Source organism: Chamaea fasciata, unplaced genomic scaffold (genome assembly GCF_029207755.1).
Source record: "Chamaea fasciata isolate MVZ Bird 193981 ecotype frontalis unplaced genomic scaffold, bChaFas1.0.hap1 SCAF_27, whole genome shotgun sequence".
Taxonomy (NCBI): Eukaryota; Metazoa; Chordata; class Aves; order Passeriformes; family Sylviidae; genus Chamaea; species Chamaea fasciata.
Window position 1 is genome coordinate 2,257,585 of NW_027094112.1, and position 20,365 is coordinate 2,277,949.

A 20,365-nucleotide genomic window follows, 5' to 3' on the forward strand; every position below is an offset into this window, starting at 1 on the left:
GGACTTCAGAGCAACATGGGGACAGAGTTTTTTTACACAGCCTGCAGTGATTGGACAAAGGGTAAGAGTTTGAAACAAAAAGAAGGTAGATGCAAAAAAGAAATTGTTTAAATTTAGGGTGATGGAAAAGATGGTCCTGAGAAATTGTATCTGCTCCAAACCTGAAAAGAGATTGGGCACAGCTTGAGCAGCCTGGTCAAATTGCAGATACCTGTGAGCATAGCAGGAGGGCTGGACTAGATGACCTTTAGATTTCACTTCCAACCCTATCTATTCTGTGGTTTAAACCTCTCTGTATTTCTATCCATTGTTGAGAAAACAATGGATACCCAGGCTTTCTCTTCCACACACAAAACAGTCCCAGCTCTCTGAGCCTTTCCTCATGCAGGAGCTCCTCCAGTGCCATTATCATCTCCACGGCCCTTCAGTGGCCTCTCCAGCAGATCCAACTCCCTCTCCTAGGGGCAGTCCAGATGTGCCCCCAGTACTTAAGTGTGGCCTCAGCAGCGCCGAGGAGAGAGGAGCCATCACCTCCCTCGGCTGCTGGCAGCCTTTGTCCTGAGGCAGCGGCGGATCCCAGTGACCGTCTGTGCCACGACGGCGAATTTGTGGGCGCCCTGGGCACGAAGCCCTCGGGTGCGTGTGGCAGACGGCGCTGTCCGAGCGAGCAGCGCGGCTCCGTGTGCGCGGCCCGGGCGCGGCCGGCGCTGCCCCCGCCCGGCGGCGCCGGGGCCGGGGCGGGCGTGTCGGGGCGGGCAGAGGCGCCGGCGCTGCCCCGGCGAGGCGGGGCCGGGCGGGAGCGGCCCCAGCGCGGCTCCGCTCGGCTCCTGTGCGGCTGCCGCGGAGCCGGGGCCGGCCACGATGGCGGCCGGGCTGCGGCCGTGGCTGCTGGCCTTGGCCTTGGCCTTGTGGCCCGCAGGTGAGAGCCGGGCGGGGAGGGCAGCGAGCCCGGCCCGGGGGAAGGAGCGACAGCGACAGGGACAGGCAGGAGCAGGAGCACGAACAGGGACGGGGACAAGGGCAGAGATGGGGAAAGGACAGGAGCAGAGGCAGGGTCGGGAAGACGGGCAAAGGCCGGGGCAGACACAGGACAGGGGCTGCGGGCCGGGGCTGGTGCTGTGGCTGTGCCGGGCCGGGGGCACCGGGACACCGGGACGAGGCCTCGGTCCGTGGTCGTTCCGTGCCCGATTGCTGCTCTCCCTCCGCAGGGCTCTGGGCACAGGTGAGGCTGCAGGAGGCCGGCGGAGGGCTGCGAGTGGCCGGGGACTCCGTCACACTCTCCTGCCGTGGTTCAGGATACCCCTTTAGGAGTCGCGGAATTTACTGGTACCGTCAGCCACCTGGAGGCAGCCTGGAATGGGTGTCCTTTATTGGTTCTGATCCGACAGTTCTTTTTTTTGACCAGTCAGTGCAGGGGCGGGCCAAGAATTCGCGGGACAATTCCCGGTCCGAGGTTTATCTCTCCCTGCTGCCCCTGCACACCCGTGACTCTGCCCGCTACTTCTGCGCTGTTCACACGGGGACAGGAAACCCAGGTGAGCTTTAACACAAACCAGCTAGGGTCTGGCTCAGCACCCACAAAATTTGGAGATGGTGAGTTTCAAAGTGGTTCAGGGCTGTTTCTAAGAAATTGGAGGGCATCCCCACGCACCACAAGTGATCCTTGCCGTTCATCAAGTGCTCCTTTCCCAACACTGAGGCTTTCCTTTTCCTGAATCCCAGTTGCAATGTTCTGTCCTGTGGAGGAGGTTCAAGGTTTTTCTGTCATCCAGTCAGCCTGGTCTGGTTCCAGTCCCACTCTGCCTTCCTTGGTCCCCTTCTTAAGTGGAACATGTAAATCACCTGGGCTTTGCCGGCTTCCTTTGACCCTTTTGGGAGCCATCTCCTTGAACCACTGAGAGAAAAGCAGTGAGCCTGATTTTCTTTCAGGTGCATTTCAAGGTGATGAGATCCAGGCAACAAGCTCTGCCGTGTGGTGGCCAGCAGGGAACACTGGCACCCTCTGTTGCACTTCCAGCTCCAAAGCTTGCTGAATTTATGTGGCCTGGTACCAGCAGCATCCTGGTGAAGCCCTGCAGTACCTGCTGCAGTGCCAGGCCCATGGAGGCTCCTACAGCCACACAGCCCCTTTTGCCAACAGGAGGTTTTCCTGCCAGGGTGACAAGAGCTCTGGGACACTGACCATCAGCGGGCTGGAGCTGGGGGACAGTGCACTCTATTACTGCACGTGAAGGGACCACAGCGAGAGGGTGTGCCTGAAGTACATCAGTTTCCTCCCCTCCTGCATGTTCACGTGATTCCCATCCCATGCAAGGGGAGAGTCAGTGAGTGGGCTGTGCCTGGGGTCAGAGAATTGGGGTCCCATCGAACCTTGGGGGCTTGCAGAAGAGAGGCAAACAGTAGGGAGAGGGGAGAGAAAGGACTGTTCCAATTGGAAGGAAGCTACAACCACCTAGTCCTACTGCCTGAGCATTCCAGGCCTCAAACAAATTAAAGCTTGTTGTTATACAGCATGGGTGTTATTTAAATTCCTTTTATATCCTGTCAGTATAGGGGCATTGACCACCTCTCCAGGACGCCTGTTGCAATGTTTGACCACTCTCAGTAAAGAAACACTTCCTATAATCCACCTCCTCTCATGCAGCTCTGAACCATTCCTACATCCCATCACTGCGTATCAGGAAGAACATCCTACTCCATTTCACCTCCTCACCAAGCTGAGAGAAGTATCAAGCAGCTCCTCAGTCTCTTTTCCTCCAGACCAGACCAATGTTCCATGCGCTTGGGTGTCTAGGGAACCTGGCATATCACAGAAACACGGAATATTGTGAGTTGGAAAGAACCCACAAGGATCAGTGAGTCCAACTTTTAAGTGCATGACCCATGCACAGGGACCAAACCAGTGACACTGGCACTATAAAGGCCATGCAGTAAACAACTGAGCTAATCTCAGGGTAACCAGTGACATGCTGGAGCAGCCCCATGTGTCCCAGGACAACCTGCTTCCCCCTGGGGCTGCATCCCCCTGCCTGTTTCCCCAGCCTCAAGCCTCCACTCTCTGTGGGCTCCTCTACCCTCTCCAACTCCTCTTTCCCACCCCTGTCCTGGAGATCTCTTCCACAGAGGACTGTATCCAAATACCCAGGAAAAGGGGGAGGAGGGAATAGATTCAGTCTGTGGTGGGACTGTGTGGAGTGGGGCAGTGCTCCCCAGAAGGGTGGTGGCAGTCAGGACAGTGACGCTGCCAGGGCTCAGAGCTGTCCCATTCTCTGGTCACTGGGAGAGCCCTGAGCCCTGAGCTGAGGAGGAGGACACAGGGCAGGGAGTGTCCTGGCTCTGCTGAGCAGCCTGGTCCCTGCAGACTCCTGGGTTGCCTTTGCTGATGGGCAGGGGTGTGGGAGGGCTGTGACAGGAGGAGGCAGCTGGAGAAGTGTCATCACTGGGGAGTGAGTAGGGTGCTGGGCCAGAGTGCAGGGAGCAGGGTGAGGAGCACTTTGGCTTAGGGGTGCCCTGGCCAAGCTGAGCTGAGATCCTGGGGTGTCCCATGGGGGAGCAGTGCCTCAGCAGAGCCAGGGCCAGGGGAAGGACAAGCTGACAGACTCCCCAGTCACTCCAAAGTCCCAGCAGCAGCCTTTGAGATTTCTTGAGAGAAAGGCCAGGGCTGGCCCCTCAGACACACATCACCTTTTGCCCACCACAGCATTTCCTGTCAACCAAACAGGCTTCCTGCACCACGCACAATGAGAGACACGCAGGAGAGCACCAAGAGCTTCAAGTTGTGCTCCTCCTGCCCCACCTCTCCCCCTCAGTGCTGTCACAGACAGAGGGAGGGACCAGGAGGGACTGGCCTGAGTGCAGTGACAGAGGCGCAGGCAGGGCAGGTGTGGGCAGAGCTGCTGTGCAGGCAGAGAGAAGGTGGAGAGAGGCCAGACAGAGCTGGCCTGGCCATGTGGAGTGCCCTGTGCGTGGGCTTATTGCCCATTGTAGGTAAGTGAAGGCAAGGGCTGCTGGCCCCCGGAGCTGAGCGTGGCCCTGTGCTCTGCACGGCTCTGGGCAGCTGTGCTGAGCGCTGGCAGCCGCACCTGTTCCCCCCTCCAGCTGCCCAGCCATGCCTGTGGAGCACGGGGAGAGCAGCCCTGCTCCTCTCCTGCCTCTGAGCTCACCACCTCCATCCAAGCTGCCTCCTCTGCAGCCTGGGCACACGCAGGCCAGCTCCCTGCTGCTCTCCCATCTTGGGGCCCAGCGCTTTGCCCTGCCACTGGACACTCTGCTCCTGGGCCACTGCGGCCCCTGTGGCACAGACCAGCTGGAGGATGGCAGCACAGGGACCGAGCCTCAATGCCTGGGACAGCCTTTGTCTTTGCTGGCCTCATCTGGAGCAGTTTCAGGGACAGCAGAGTGGCTTCCTCTCCATCCTGTCCTGGCAAGGCCAAAGGGATTTGTCCCCCCCATGGTGCAAATCCTGCCTTCTTCTTTGGGGAAAATCAGACAAAGCTTCCTGTTTTACAGGGAGGGAAAAGGAGGGAGGAAAATGTGGAGTCTCCTTCCGCGTGAGCCTTGATAGCATCTACCAGCTCTGCCCATCTGTGTCAGCTGGCTTCAAAAAGGTGGATGTTGTGCTCCCTCTGGTCCAGTGCTCGCCAAAAGCCTCACCAGCATTGCCCGGACATTTGCTAAATCTTGGAGTGATCATGGCTTGTTCTTGCTCTCTGCAGCTGTCACTGGGCAGGTGACCTTGGAGCAGCACCCCAGGGAAGTGACCGTGCGAGAGGGAGATAAAGTCACCATCCAGTGCAGCATGAGGGGAGATGATATGAGAAAGTACTATAAGTACTGGTACCGTCAGGGCCCACGGGGTGCTCTGGAATGGATTTGCAGGGACAGTGATGCCTATGGAGAAGGTTTTCGAGTTCGCTTTAGGGGATCAGTTTATACATACAGGAACAGATTCACACTGGAGATCCTGTCAGCAAAGCAAGGGGATGCAGCAACTTATTACTGTGGAGCAGAATCACCCTGGAGCAGCTCTGCAGCAGAGTGAACCAAAAACCAACAGATGGGCAAGACAGATCTCTCAGCATTTCTTTCTAGCAGCTGCTCCCCGGGGCTCTTGTCAGGCAATGGCAGGTGCAGGAAACATCCCTCTGGCTTGGTGGCAATAAAAGGCAGTGGAAGGAGGGCTGGTAGAAGGGCTGGTCCCATTTATGGTGCATAGGGTCTGTTCTGGGAACTGCAGTGACTGTTTGGGGAAGTGCAGGTTCAGTGCATGTTGCCTGGGCTCCGTCTAGCAGGGCCTCATTTCTCCTCTGTGCCTTGCCTGCAGAGCCATGGGATGATGGAGATGTGTACTGTAGCCTCCAGAGTGCTGTGGTGGATGGAGCCACACAGTCGCTTTAGGAAAGTCAAATCAGCAGAGATGGCTGCTCTGGGTGGCTGGTTCAGCGCACTTGATCAGGAAGAAGGAGTTGAGAAGAGGTGGTGAATTGACTTTGGTTGTTCTCAGGTGTTGACCAGGTGCTCAGCAAGCTGCTGTCTTAGTGCCCCTACTCTTCAATTAGACAGGGGGAAAATGATGCAATTGAGGTTTGTGGGTTGAGATAAGGACAGGGACATGTCGCAGGAGTGCCACCATGGGCAAATACATGGACTTGGTTAATTTTTTTTATTAGTTAAATGAGAGTAGGATAATGAGAAGAAAAAGACACATCGAAAAACCTCTCATCTACACAATCACTTCATAGGTATGAGGAATGCAACTATCAGTTAATCACACATTTTTTCTGCCACTTTTCCCATTCTCCTGCCCTTCTCCAGAGTGTTGAGTCCACCACAGAGGAGACATTTATCTAGAAATTTTTCAGCTTTGGTTCCTTGCATTGACTGCAGTTCTTCAGAAACTCCTGCAGTGTGGGTCTGTAGTTCACAGTGCAGTCCTTCAGGAATAGACTGCTTCAGTGTGGGTACCTGCAGGTTGTCACAGAAAAGATGCTTTGACATGGGCTACTTCTTCCATGAGACCACAGTTCCTGTCAGGAGCCAGCTCCTACATGAGCTCTGCATGAAGTCTTAGAGCTGCTCAGGACATATCCAGTTGCTTCTGTGTGGGGTACTCTATGGGCTGTAGGGTCAATATCTGCTCCACCATCACTTGACATGACCTGCACCAACATGGTCTTCTGTACACATCAGGGTTATCTCCCAACCCTTCTTCCTCCAGGACACTCAGCATCACTTTGGGAAGTGGGAATCTTGCTTAGCCATGTTTACAGTGTTCTGCAGTGAGACAAAGGGTCTTGGTGGATGAGAAGAAGGTGGATGTTGTGTGCTCTTCATTTAGTTGTGCTCTCTGCACTGACTTCCCAGGGAATCTTCTCGTCAAAGTCCTTTGTAATGGACTAGAAAACAGCTCAGTTCCATGTTTGTTTCAGGAGCAGATATTGTGTGCTTTATCCTCTCCCCTTAGACTCTGAGAATTAAATTCCTGAAGGCTGATCTGGCTGCTGAAGCATGAGGTGAATAAAGCATTCAGGACCTCAGCCCTGTCCCGTGTCCTGTGTCACCTGGTCCCCATCCCATTCACCAGTGGGCCCACATTTTCCCCAGCCTTGTTTGTCCATGCAGCCTCCTAGCATGTTGACCTGACTCCTTGCTCACTGGGGAGGAATCCTCTTCAGCTCAGCACTGCTGACACTGGGGACTACTGTGTTCCTTGTTGGGCTCTCAGGCCTGGGAGGGACCTGGGTAGAGGGGAACAAATGCACTGAATGGTCATGACAACAAGGAAGGGAACAGCTGACATATAAGGAGAGCCTGCAATATCGGGGTGCATTTAGTATGGACAAGAAATTGCTGGCAGGGAAATTTGTCACACAAACCCCTTGCAGTCCTCCAGCACTGGCCTTTGGTTTCTGCAAGGGAGAAAGAAAGCTTCTAGTCATCATTTCTCAAATGAATTTTGTCCCATCTGCTCTGCCCATGATTGCAGCCTACATCAACAAACCTTGGCCAGCAATAGACTTGTCAAGCTGCAGGAAGCAACCACTAGACCGGACAAATGAGACCGCTCGTTCTTCCCCTTCTTTCCAAGGCCATGTGTTTAGCTGAATTATAAAAAAGGAACTCCTCTTGGTAATTCTGGACTAAGTGTCCTCCCATGGCAAGGAACTTACAGAGATTGCAAAGGAAGTTTTCTGCTCTGCCTGAGGCAAAGATCTTCTGCAGAGATGTGAATGCAGCTGTGGCTGAGTCTTTCACAGGACCACAGAAAGGGTAAAATTCAAAAATGCTTTTTCTTAACAAAGAAGGCTTAAAAAATGAAGGGGAAGGACTTTTTAATAGAGGCTGCTGTGATGGGATGCGGGGTTACAGTTTTACACAAAGAATGACAGATTCAGACACGATACATGGAGGAATATTTTTTAATTACAGTGATGAAATAGATTGCCCCAAGAAACTGTATCAGCTCCAAATCTGAAAGCATTTTTGATCAGATTCAGTGAGGCTTGAGCAACCTATCTATCTTGGTTTGAAGGACAGATGCTTGCCAAGGAAAGTGGGAACTTCCCCAGGAATGGAGAATATGACCCTCCCCTCCCTCCAAATCATTATAATTTTGAAACTATGGGGCTTTCTGACAACGACATGGGAAAAGGAATAACAGCTCTTTACTACTAGGTATAATAACTCAAACAAACAACAACCACACTGACAGGAACAACAAACAGACCCAGTCATGCAGTCACAGCTTTCTCCCGCCCACAGGCACTTTCCCCTTTGGTGCAGTTCCAGTTACAGCCAGCAGGGGCGCTGGTGGCTCCCAGCCGGGCAGGGCGGGTGCGCTGATTTCCGCGAGCCTGCAGGGGGCGCTGTGGGCTGAGATCAGCCACACCTCCCTCATGTGGGTAATGGCGGGTGGGCAGGCAGGAGAGATGGAGAAGGGGCTTCCTTTACAAACCCTCTGCAGCAACCACTCCCACTGCCCCAGGGAGAGTGAAATGAGCTTCAGAAGGAACCTTGGAGAAGTAGACTGGAATGACAGAGGCAAGCATACCCAGGATGGTAAACAAAGTGTAGCAGAAACTCCGAAGCTGTGGCAGGAGGCACAAAGGTCTGGGCAGACAAGAGCGGGGCTGGGCAGGGGATTGCTCCACCAGCGCCCCTGCTGGCTGTGACCGGAACTGCACCAAAGGGGAAAGTTCCTGCGGCCGGGAGAAGGCTGTGACTGCGTGTCTGGGTCTGTTTGCTGCTCCTGCCAGTGCTGTTTGTTTGCCTTGTTATACATACACATACTGGTAAAGAAGTGTTATTCCTTCTCCCATATATTTATCTGAAAGCCCCATAATTAAAAAAAGCTGTAATGATTTGGAGCAAAGGGGGTCACATTCCCCATTCCAAGGGAGGTTTCTGCTTTCCTTGGCAGACAGCCATCATTCAAACTAGGACAGCCACCACCACCTGTGTGAAGCAGCACGGGCAGCAGATGGAGCAGCCACAAACTCAGAAAAAGTAGATTTATTTCCATGACCTTGCTAACGTGGGGCAATCCCTGAGCAACAGTCAGGCAGAGGCAAACAGAGACACTGGCATCTAAACTGGGTCCATGCTAGAGGATCACTGGATGCGCCCTGGGCTATCAAGGGTAATTCCCAGCTGGAAGGTCACTTAAAAAAACATGATCCTCCTGATTCTTCTGCTTTTAATCCCTTATGCCAACACTTCAATAAGTGTCCTGTTACATCCTAAGACTCCCGTCAAACTACCATGAGTAGCCACAGGAAGAAAAGTAGGGGAAATAAACAGCATTGTAAGAAATTCTTTGAAATAACAAAAAAAAGTACTGATTATTTTCCCGCTTTCAATCCAGCTTAATTCCATCAGACATTTCAGAGGTGTCATGTAATCCCCAAGTTCTCATTTCCAACTCAGCCTTTCTGATATTATTTTAGATCCTTCCTTGAAAGCCATGTCATGTTTATTAATGTGGTATGTCAGGTCTCAAACCACTGAAGAAATCATGTGACTGCCTGTATAATCCAAAATTCTCTGTAGTGGATCAGAGACAGTTTTTGCTATGAAATATATCACTGGGTATTGGGGTGGGATACCACAATGATATAAAGAGCATAGGGACCTGTACAAAAACAAAAAGAAGGAAAAAAGGTGAGATACTTTGGGAAAGAAAGGAGATGGGTGAATAAAGAAATAAATAGAACATTCTTTCTATATTGTCTTTTACCCTGGAAAGATAAAAGAGCTCGTGGGGATTCTAAAAGATGGAAGCAAAGGAGAAGATGAGAATTCTATACTCCATCAAGATATATGAAATCATTACATTACTCAAAAAACTTTTTTCTCTTTCTGCTTTTGGAAGTAAATTTTCCTCTGATCCTGTCATGGACATGCACTCATGGATTTATTAGGAGTGATGGCTTTTCATCAACTGGTTTTACAATTCTTTTGAACATCATCAGGACGGAGTGAGTTATTGGATTAAGTCTTAGCAGTGTGGGAAGAGAAAAGCTTATATTTGGACCAGGGACGACTCTCACAGTTATACCAAGTAAGTGACATTTCTTTCTTTCTAAAACTTCCTTTAAAATTGAGGTGGGATGGAAGAAGGAGTTTCATGGTTTGGGTTCACTGAAAGGATTTTCAGGTGCAATAATCCCTTGAGTGCACTTGTTCTTCAGCCAGGCTTTCAAGCCAAGTCCTCAGCTTGGATTTGCTCTGGAAGGTTTTCCAGGAACAACTGGGCTGACTCTGCAGACCTCCATTATTCCATGATCCCCAAACACCAGTGGGGCACTACTTAGCATGTGATAACTGATTCCCAGTTTGGGCAGCACTCTGGCTCCAATATCCTGTCAAGTGTCCAATTCTGCAGTGGATTTCCACTGACTGACTTGGGGCAGGAATGCAGAGCTCAGTGAAGAGCTCACAGTGGTGAGGAGTTTGGAGACAGATCTGTAACTGCCTGGTTTGACAAGTTCTGGTTTGACACTGGCACCACACTCACAGTGTGCCCAGGGAAGGAATTCCACTGCCCTGGGGACAGAGGAGGAAGGAGGTTAAATGTCCTTGGGCTTAAATTGTCACAAGAGCCTCATATGCTCGAGTTCATGGAATGAAAGACAATTGGCTCCCAGGTTGTGTGGGTTCTGAAAAGACCACTGTGGGGAGTAGGGATTATAAGAAGGGTCAGGTATTCCTATCTTTATTTGGAATTCCATGATGGACGATAAAGGTGCATGTCACTCCAAGGTTTTCTAGGGGAATGTGAATGTTGGGGTGGCAGAGGGGTTTGTGATGTTGATCTGTGTTATTTTAAAAATTCATGTGCATCCCTCTGGAATTGTTGCTGCTCTTTCAGAGGTCTGCATGTCTTTAAAGTACTGCAAGAACATCCCATGTTATGTTACATAGCCAAACCTCCATGCTCTTCCATGACTGTCTTTTCCTAAAGACAGGATATATTCAGAGCTGAGCAGAGACTCTGGGATTTTGTTTGACAGTAAAAGATGTTGGGCCTTAACTAGCAAAGACCATTTTGAGTCTGCTGAAATACTTACCAAGTTGAAGCCAAGATATTTGGGATGTGAGACACCTCCCCCTTTTGGTTTTGAATTCCTTTGGGAGCTCCTAATGTGCATTTTACGATGTTTACAGTAGAAACAGTTCATTATCCAATCTTTTGCAAATTCCTCGAAGTCAAAATGACATAAAATAACATCCATTTGTGTCACTGGAGGATACTCCAGGCATATTGAGTTCTTCTGAGCCTCAGTGAAGGGCAGAGAAGGTTTTTCTCTTGGTTCAGGTTGGATTATTCCAAATGAAACATTCATTGAGAATGCTAAGGTCCCTTTCCTTTTAGAATATAGGGATCCTCCTATGACTTTATAAGTCTGAAGTGAAGGAGAAGTACAACTTTCTGTCCCAATAGACTGTTTGCTTCCGGAAGCAAGCAGTGCTAGGAATTCATGGCTGTATTCTCATGTAATGCAAACTAGTGGGACTCACAGGAGGCATCTGGGGTCAGATAAAACAAATCCTCTGCTCTCTGAACTACAATTGCACTGGGTACATTATTTCTTGCTGATGATCTTGCCCCGGGAGTTATTGCAGAGAAGCAGCTTGTTTGTATTCTGGGTGTTTGGAAAGCCTGGCAAGGAGACCACATGAAAAGCCTTTCATGGTCTTCTCAGAGAACACAGAATGCACAGGACTGACAGGCTCTGGCCAACCATGGTTCAACACCTGGGAAGGAAATGTTTGATTTCCCTTGGCTGTCTGGTTGCTGTAGGTGTGGACAGGTGTGTGGTTCTGCCTGTTTGATCAGGAGAGCTGAGCCATGAAGTTCTGGCAGAGCACCATTTGGCTTTCACCTCAGTTCCTCAGCAGTGGCCTAGGGCTGATGGGGAAAGGGTGTAAAATCAGGGTTTAAAAGGGTGTAAAAAGGGTCAAACTTGCAGCAGTGCCCTGGGATGGACAAAATGTTAGACCAGAGGGATCTCTTGACCTGACTGCAAGGCAGACACCACGTAAAATGAAAAGCCTAATGCCCCTCTCTTTACCCAATGGACTCCTCAGGATGCTTCTGTCAAAGCAGACGCATAAATCTTTGTGGTTGTGTCGGACAACCTTTCATGAACTGAGCATTTTCTTGCAAGTAAGGCTGTTGGGCGATTCCTTTCAGTTCCATGTTTTCTCTTGAAATCAAATTGCTAACCTGAGTTAAGGCCTGACATTGGTTTTTGAGATCACCCTTGTGTTTCCACATATGACCTTACCTAGAGGCGAAGGAATTTCCTTTATAAAAAAAGGCATGGTACCACAATGATTTGTTGGCTGCTAAATTCTTTTGACACCAATAGTTTTCTTGTAAGACAGCTGGGTGAGAGTTTAAGCAATTCTTTTTGTTACTTGTACCTCTGTTGGCAAATACTAACTACATAAAAGAGGATAAATGAGAATGTTACAAATTACTCACAGTGGGTTTTTTTTAGTGAATATTTGGTCCCTCAGCACTTGGGCAAGCCTGCAGTAAAATCAGTCCTGTCCAAACCATGCTTTTCTTTACAGACATACCAAACACTTCTGCCCCTCAAGTCATTGTGATGAAATCAAAGAAATTGGAAGAAGGTGGCAGCACGGGAACAGCAGCTTGTTTGGCAAGGAACTTCCTTACAAAGAACATCAGATTGGAGATGCCCTCAAAGGAGGTCGTATATAAACAGAGCACATCCATTCTGACATCAGAGGGGTTGTACAATGCAGTCAAAGTGGTCAAGGTGACAAAAGGCACAGAGGTGACCTGCACGGCCAAATTTGACAACATCACAATAACAGCAGAGCCAGGTACAGTTTGGTGGCACCGCTGTCACTTGTTTCTGGAGACAGTGGCCTGTGGGGCTTTGTGTTCTCCTTCTTCACACCACTGCCCTGGGCAGCCAGCAGAAATGACAAAGACATTTGGTATTTCAGCAGGGAGAGCTGAAAGATGTTTCAAAGCCTCAGAAAGAAATGGGTTCAACTATTTAATTACTTGGAGAGACCTTATTTTGTAAAGAAGAGGGAAGACAAAATCTATTTGTTCCAAATGTGAATTTCCTTATGACTAAATATCCTACCCTGTAGCAGCAAACCTGCTGCAGCACAAGCTGGAACAGCCTTTCTAAAACCTAAAAAAGTTAAAGATCGGGTGTGTCGGGAAGGTTTTTTAACTAAAAAAACTCTTATGTTTTTGTAGTCCTGAAGGTCATTTGAATCATAAAACCAAAACAATGCAGGAATGCTTCTGTTTCCTGCAACTGCATGGAGAAATTGTCTCCTACATTTAATGCTGGAATTTATGATTGATCACCTGAGCCCCAACTTTCCTCAAGTTCCTGCAGAAAACGTCACATGAACATTTCTTTTAATCCAGCATAAAACATGGATATACTTTAAAATGCCTTTTCTTTATCATGCTACAGATGAGTTGGCTGAAGAACCAGCAACAGAGGCCAGTGACAGGGTTTGCAACAGCACAGACTCCTCAGCGCAAGGTCAGTAAGAGGTTGAGGATTTATTTTGCTGTGTCAGGGATAAAGTCATGGCAATGTGTTTTCTCGAGGAGAGAGGAATGAGAACACAACACATTCAGCAGACACAAGCTGCTGTTCCAAGGCTGCTCCTGCAGTTACACACAAGCCCCAGGAAGCAAAAAGCAATGCAGACAGACCCTGGGCTCCCCTGTTGTTGCCATGTTCTCTATCATCTGTTCTTTTGCTGCTCTTCCTTTCCCTTAAACTGTCCCCTGTGAATGTTCCCACTTTCTGCCAAGATCACAACATCAAAACCTAGACCATGATCTCTCCCCTCTTGTTTGGTCAATTGAGCAGATGCTGAAGGGCAGAGAGTGAACATGCTGTCCATGGCTGTGCTGGGTTTGAGAGTCCTGCTGGCAAAGAGCATTGCCGTCAATACCCTCATGAGTATCAAGTTGTTTCTTTTCTGAGGTAAGGAAGCACACAGCTATCAAACAGTGGTTCTTAGTACTAATTTCATTAAATGTAGTTTAAACCTCCATTTGCTCTTCCAGACATGGGGAATGAAGGCAAGAAGAGCCTGAAGCAGAGCAGGAAAGAATGTGAACCAGCAGCACAAGGGGCTTGAACAAGCAGGGGCAGAGCTGCTGACAGAGACCACCCAGGACACCAGGCAGCACCTTCCCCTGAAGACACTGAACACTGGTCACACCTGCGTGGTCAGCTGATTTACACTGAAGAGTTTTAAGTGCTTTTGCTGTTTCCTGTGCTCTGAGAACTGAGGAGAGTGGATTTATCCTCATCCTCCTGCTAAGCAGATCTCCCCACCCTTCTAGCATTTGCACACAAGTGTCCAATGTGCTTCAATAGCGTTGAAAACTCCAATGCTCACTCTAGATACATGGCCTTTGAAAAGCACCTTTCCAGGCATGTTATGTTACTGCCTGGAGAACTGGAGTATTACTGCTGAGGGAGTTCAAGCCCAGTAGTTGCCATTTGGAGCTTTGGGTAAGATTTTATACCAATAACTGTGTATTGCAGAGGAGAAGAGCTGTGAACGAACTGAAGTGATTCAATAAAACCAGATAATATTAGTTTTTTTCTTAAGCCTGTATTGCTTCTGCCAAATATAGCTCATGTGCATTTTAGGTTCCTGTAGTAGTGATGAAAATAAAGTAGTACTCGGCCAAAATGCTGTGGGTTTTCTGTGCTCTTTTTTCTGAAGCTGGGTTGGAGATTGCTGAAATCCAACTCACCTAAAGCCCACAAGGATTACAAACACCGCTTAGGTCCCATAGATTTCTTGTTGGCTGAATTTGTCTTTTTCAGACTCTGTGCAGGGAAGTGTCTCTCTGCCACATTCAAAAGCCTCAGTGAGGAGAGTCCGTGCTGAAGGCACGAGGCAGGAAAATGCTCATATCAGCAGAGAAGAAACCCTGCTGTTGTTCTGCACTCAGTGATAGGAGGAAGGGGCCACCAAAAAATAATATCAAGTGGTTTGATGGAGGGATAGTTCCCATGGCAACTTGGTTCTTACCTAACAGAGCCCAGCACACACCTTCCCCCGCTCATGGCCCTCTCACAAGCTACAGGCAGGATGCTGTGGTCACCATTTCTGACTCAGTTACCCCAGGCAGGATTAACCCTCTCCTGTTTTTGAAAAAACAAACTAACCACATCCTGAGGGGAAAGAAGGCTGTTTTCTCCCTGGCTGGGTTCCTGCTGGCCGCAAGAGAGCCTCTGCAGAGGACACGGCAAGGTGGGCTGCATTCAGCCTGGTCAGGTCAGACCCTCAGGCCCTGTAGAACCCCACAGAAGAACCTCAGCCCTTGCAGAAGCTGTGTGAAATTTACATGGCAAATGCCAATCCAGTAAAATGCTCATTCAGTGCATTCTACCACCATAACATAAATCAGGGGGAGCAGTTCATCAGTATTTTTATCCTGAGTTTCCAATGACACCCAGAACTTTTTTCTCAAGCACTTCACACCTTTGCCCAAACTCTCAGGCAGATTCATATTTTGAGAATACTCCCTTAGACAAAACGACTGAAATCAGGTGGACAGGAGGGAAAGGTTAATGATGAAGTGCTGGTATAATCCCTTAGTCATAAAGTCTTGATGAAGTCCGGGGCTAGGATTGGATCCATCCCCACCTTCTCTGAGAAGGACTTTAGAAAGCTGGGGGGTCCTTTCTGTACCTCACAACTCTATGGGAGGGACTTCCTTATACAGCCTCACCCCTTTCTTGTCCCTGGTGTCTGCAGCAATCTTTCCAAATTAATTCTATTTCAATGTTCCCGTCTCTGATGCATCCACGGAGTAAAGCTGCAGAGTGGGCATTGCTGTTGGACTGTGCCACACTTGGGCAAATTTGTATTAACCTGCTTTTGCTGACACCTCTGTCAGTGAGTGTTCCATTGACCTAAAGCCCTCGTTTCATGGCAGGGTCCCAGATTGCCCCCACTAAGCCATGACTTTTCACTATGCAATGGCAATGCAGGATATGTAGCTTAGGAAAACACGAAAAACTGAATTGTTTCCAGAAGAAACCCCAAACTGGGACCTTTTGTGCGGATGCTTTTAAAAGCATCCTGAAAGAATAAACTTCTTTCCAAGAGGTTACATGGGAAAGCATCGTGAAGTACTCCAAGAGAATGGGCCACATTAGAAGGGTTTTTGTACCACTGAATTCTTCTGTTTTCTTATACATTATTAAAAATACAACATAATAATCATATTCCTGCCTCTGCTGGGCATAATCTGATCTCTCTGTTTTGTGTTCCAAAGTTCTGAAAAGTACCTGGTAAAATTAGATGTACCGTAAAAAGAAACTCATTAGAAGTATGGTTATTTTCGTGACTGTAAGGCAAGTTCTCTCTCCCTTATGTTTCAGTCTGCAGATATGGTCTGAACTGAAGTATTGGGAACCTGATCTTCCCCTGTAAATCTGCTCAGGACAGGGGGAGTGCAGTGCTCCTGGGAATGTCTGTCTTTCCAAAGCACAGCTTTTAAAACAGATGTCAAATCTGGGATTTTTGTAGGGAGCACCTTAGTGGATTCCTGGCTATGCCAAAGCCTCCCACGATCAGGGCATTTCCACTTTTGTGACCTGTAGAGAATCATAACCTCCAATGAGACAGAGTAGAGACACCCCAGCCTTCATTACATGGCCATCTCTAACAGGGATTTTGCACATACAGTTTTATTTTGATGACAAATACAGTCTCTGGCCATGGTGTGCCAACTGATTGGGAACACTGCTAGATCGTCCTTGGGTGAATATCTTCTTCTAACACTCACAGGAGTCACCTCCAGAGGCTGAGAGGTTCTGTCCTCTTCCCAGTCCCCTTGTCAGAGCCTACAGCCCCACAAAATGTCATCATGAGGAGCACCTACAGAACCATACACAGGGGTAGCTACCACAGCCACAGGAACAGCGCAAGCAGCATTGTCACCTGTGGCCCCATACCTGACACAAGTCATGGTTGGATCAGATTTGTTTCCCACCCACTCTGGGCAGATCTGTTCTTATCTCAACCCTTCGTGCCCCACACTGGGTGCCAAATAAGGCTGTGGTGGTTTAACAATGGCATTTCCCAAATTAGTGTTGTCACTGACCCACTCCAAACCAAGCCTGAGGGTCTTGCAGAGGATAACAGAAAGCGAACATGGAGAGGGCATAAAAGAAAGATGAGAACGATACAGACTGAGGGAAGAGTCACTCTGGAGGGTAGCAAGAGCCTCAAATTCTGGTCCTCCTGCCCCACCACTCCCCCTCAGTGCTCTCACAGATAGAGGGAGGGACCAGGAGGGATTGGCCTGAGTGCAGTGACAGAGGCGCAGGCAGGGCAGGTGTGGGCAGAGCTGCTGTGCAGGCAGAGAGAAGGTGGAGAGAGGCCAGACAGAGCTGGCCTGGCCATGTGGAGTGCCCTGTGCGTGGGCTTATTGCCCATTGTAGGTAAGTGAAGGCAAGGGCTGCTGGCCCCCGGAGCTGAGCGTGGCCCTGTGCTCTGCACGGCTCTGGGCAGCTGTGCTGAGCGCTGGCAGCTGCACCTGTTCCCCCCTCCAGCTGCCCAGCCATGCCTGTGGAGCACGGGGAGAGCAGCCCTGCTCCTCTCCTGCCTCTGAGCTCACCACCTCCATCCAAGCTGCCTCCTCTGCAGCCTGGGCACACGCAGGCCAGCTCCCTGCTGCTCTCCCATCTTGGGGCCCAGCGCTTTGCCCTGCTACTGGACACTCTGCTCCCGGGCTACTGCGGCCCCTGTGGCACAGACCAGCTGGAGGATGGCAGCACAGGGACCGAGCCTCAATGCCTGGGATAGCCTTTGTCTTTGCTGGCCTCATCTAGAGCAGTTTCAGGGACAGCAGAGTGGCTTCCTCACCATTCTGTCTTGGCAAGGACAACGGGATTTGTCCCCCCCATGGTGTAAATCCTTCCTGCTTCTTTGGGGAAGAAGAGAAATCCTTTCTTTGGGGAAAATCAGGCAAAGCTTCCTGTCTGACAGGGAAAAGGAGGGTGGGAAATGTGGAGATTCCATCTTTGTGAGTCTTGATAGCTGCTACCAGCTGTGCCCATCTGTGTCAGTTGGCTTCAAAGAAGGGGATTTTGTCCTCCCACTGGTCCAGCACCATTCCAACGCCCCAGCAGCATTGGCCGGACCTTTGCTGAATCTTGGAGTGATCATGGCTTGTTCTTTCTCTCTGCAGCAGTCTCACTCGCTGCAACCACCTTGGAGCAGCCCAGGGAAGTGACTGTGCAAGAGGGAAATGAAGCCACCTTTGAGTGCACTGTGAGGGAAGATGATGTGAAAAGGTTCCATATGTACTGGTACCGTCAGGGCCCACAGGGCACTCTGGAATGGATTTGCAGGGACAGTGATGCCTATGTAGAAGGTTTCAAAGATCACTTTAGGGGATCTCTTGATGAATCCAAGAACAGATTCATACTGCAGATCCTGTCAGCAAAGCAAGGGGATGCAGCAATGTATTACTGTGGAGCAGAATCACCCTGGAGTAGCTCTGCAGCAGAGTGAACCAAAAACCAACAGATGGGCAAGACAGATCTCTCAGCATTTCTTTCTAATAGCTGCTGCCCGGGGCTCTTGTCAGGCAATGGCAGGTGCAGGAAACATCCCTCTGGCTTGGTGGCGCTATAAGGCATTGGAGGGAGGAGTGGTAGAAAGGGTGATCTCATTTATGGTACAGGAGGATCTCTTCTGGGAACTGCGGAAGCTACTTGGGGAAGTGCAGGTTTAATGCACATATTCTTGGCTCCTGTCCAGCAGGGCCTCATTTCTCCCCTGTGCCTTGCCTGCAGAGCCATGGGATGATGGAACTTTGTTGCTGTAGTTTCCAGAGTGCTGTGGTGGTTGGAGCCAGGCCTTCTAGGAAAGCCAAATCAGCAGAGATGGCTGCTCAGTGATTCCTACAGAGCACTTGATCAGGAAGAAGGAGTTGTGACGGTGTGGTGAGTTGACTTTGGTTTTTCTCCAGGTGCTCAGCAAGCTGCTGTCTAAGTGTCCTTACTCTTCAAATTAAAATCGTGTCTGCTCCAAACCTGAAAGCATTTAAGCTCAGATTCAGTGTGGCTTGAGCAACATATTTATCTTGGTTTGAAAGATAAGTTCCTGCCAAGGAAGGCAGAAATTTCCCTTGGAATGGAGAATATGCCACCCTTCCCATCAAAATCATTATAACTTTGAAATTATGGGACTTTCTGGCAAAGAATACCAGTTCCTTACTAGTATGTATAACAACTCAAACAACCACAACAACAGCAACCACAAACAGATCCAGACACGCAGTCACAGCCTTCTCCCGGCCGCGGGCCCTTTCCCCTTTGTTTCAGTTCCGGTCACAGCCAGTAGGGGCGCTAGTGACTCCCGGCTGGGCAGGGCGGGTGGATGATTCCCCCAAGCCTGCAGGGGGCGCTGTGGCACGAGCTCGGCTGCCTCTCTGCATGTGGGTAATGGCGGGTGGGCAGGCAGGAGAGATGGAGAAGGGGCTTCCTTTACAAACCCACAGGAACAGCAGGGCCCACTGCCTCTCTGGATGGCACAATGAGCTGTAGCAGGAACCTCAGAGGAGCTGCTGGAATGGCACAGGTGAACACCCGCAGTAAAAAAACTCCAGAGCTATGCCAGGAGCAGCAGGATGTCAGGCAGACAACCCAAACGCCAGGGTCCCACAAACGGCCAGGAGATGCTCTCTCCAGAGGGGTAGAGGGTCAGGTCCCTGAGGCACCTGAACTGATGGTGAGCATCCATCCCAGTGAGATCAGTTGTAGAAGAGGAACCAGTTCAATGATCACTCTTACAAGCAAAGGCTCTGCCACGGTAGGAGGACCAGTGGAGGACAGAACTCTGTGGTGGTTGTGAATTTTCCCCACAACAGCAGCTTGGCAATAGGACTGTGACCACCAATCCTCCAATCCCCAGAGCCAGTGCCAGCGAGGAGTTCATCATTATGTTCTTGTCTTTGTCTCAGAACACAGAGGAGGCTTTTGGTAAGAAGCAATATCCTTTTAATTTCAGATCCAGCAATGGCCAGAAGCAGATGCATGAAGAACAAGACCTGCACACCAGAAAAGGCACTAGGAATCTCTCTGCTATAGACATCAGAACCAGGGGCTGAAGAAGCACTTACGGTTGCTTTGTATTTACCTTTTATGAGTTTATTCAGGAGCCCTTTGTTCATCATTTTGGAGTTCTGAGACACAATGCTTGACTTACTGCTTTGTCAAGAGGAACCATTCTTGGGGGTCAAGGAGATAATATCTGATAATGAGCAGATCTCCTAGACCCCTCCTCTGTCCAGGACCATAACCCATGGGATTCCTCCCAGAGGACCCCTGAAGAGCCCAGATTCTGGTCTCCTGAATTGCGGGGCTCCAGTCTTGTTTTTTGCATTGCTCCCTTCTCCCTGGATCCTGGGCTCAAACAATGCATGGTCTCTGCAGCCAAGGCTGCCCTGACCACCTCACATCCATCACCAGTTCTTCCTCCTTGGCAAATAGGAGGTCCAGCTCTCCAGCCACCTGTGTCAGCAAGCTTGCGTCAGCACGCTCCAGAAAACTCCTGAGTGTGTGTGCTCAGTTGTGCTGTCCTGCCATCAGACACTTGAGACACTTCAAGCACCCCATGAGCACCAGAGCCAAGGAATGTCCTATTTGTCCCAAGAAGACCTTGCCTATTTCTTCCTATTCTTCTCATCTTTTCTACCGATATTTCTGTCTTGAGGATGGCCTTAATTCCCTATCCATTTATGCTTTTGGGTTTTTTCTGTGTCCAAAATGGTCACTGCCTCCCCTGGCTCTGGGAGTATCATGATGGGTGA

At 49.8% G+C, this 20,365-nt stretch overlaps 1 protein-coding gene and 1 gene segment (V, D, J or C); both read left to right on the forward strand.

Moving 5' to 3' along the window:
- Positions 1–14,210, forward strand: part of LOC136301919 (Ig heavy chain Mem5-like) — a 33,644-nt gene extending 19,434 nt beyond the window's left edge. The window contains exons 5-7 of the mRNA XM_066205175.1: positions 12,975–13,046; positions 13,383–13,499; positions 13,583–14,210. Coding sequence (XP_066061272.1) covers positions 12,975–13,046; positions 13,383–13,498 — 188 coding nt within the window. The 3' untranslated portion in view covers position 13,499; positions 13,583–14,210. The remainder of the gene's footprint in view (positions 1–12,974; positions 13,047–13,382; positions 13,500–13,582) is intronic.
- On the forward strand, positions 852–2,883 carry LOC136301918 (Ig heavy chain V region 6.96-like). The segment is given in 3 exon segments: positions 852–919; positions 1,209–1,535; positions 2,141–2,883. Coding segments are annotated over 3 exon segments (426 nt in total).
- Positions 14,211–20,365: the final 6,155 nt, after the last annotated feature.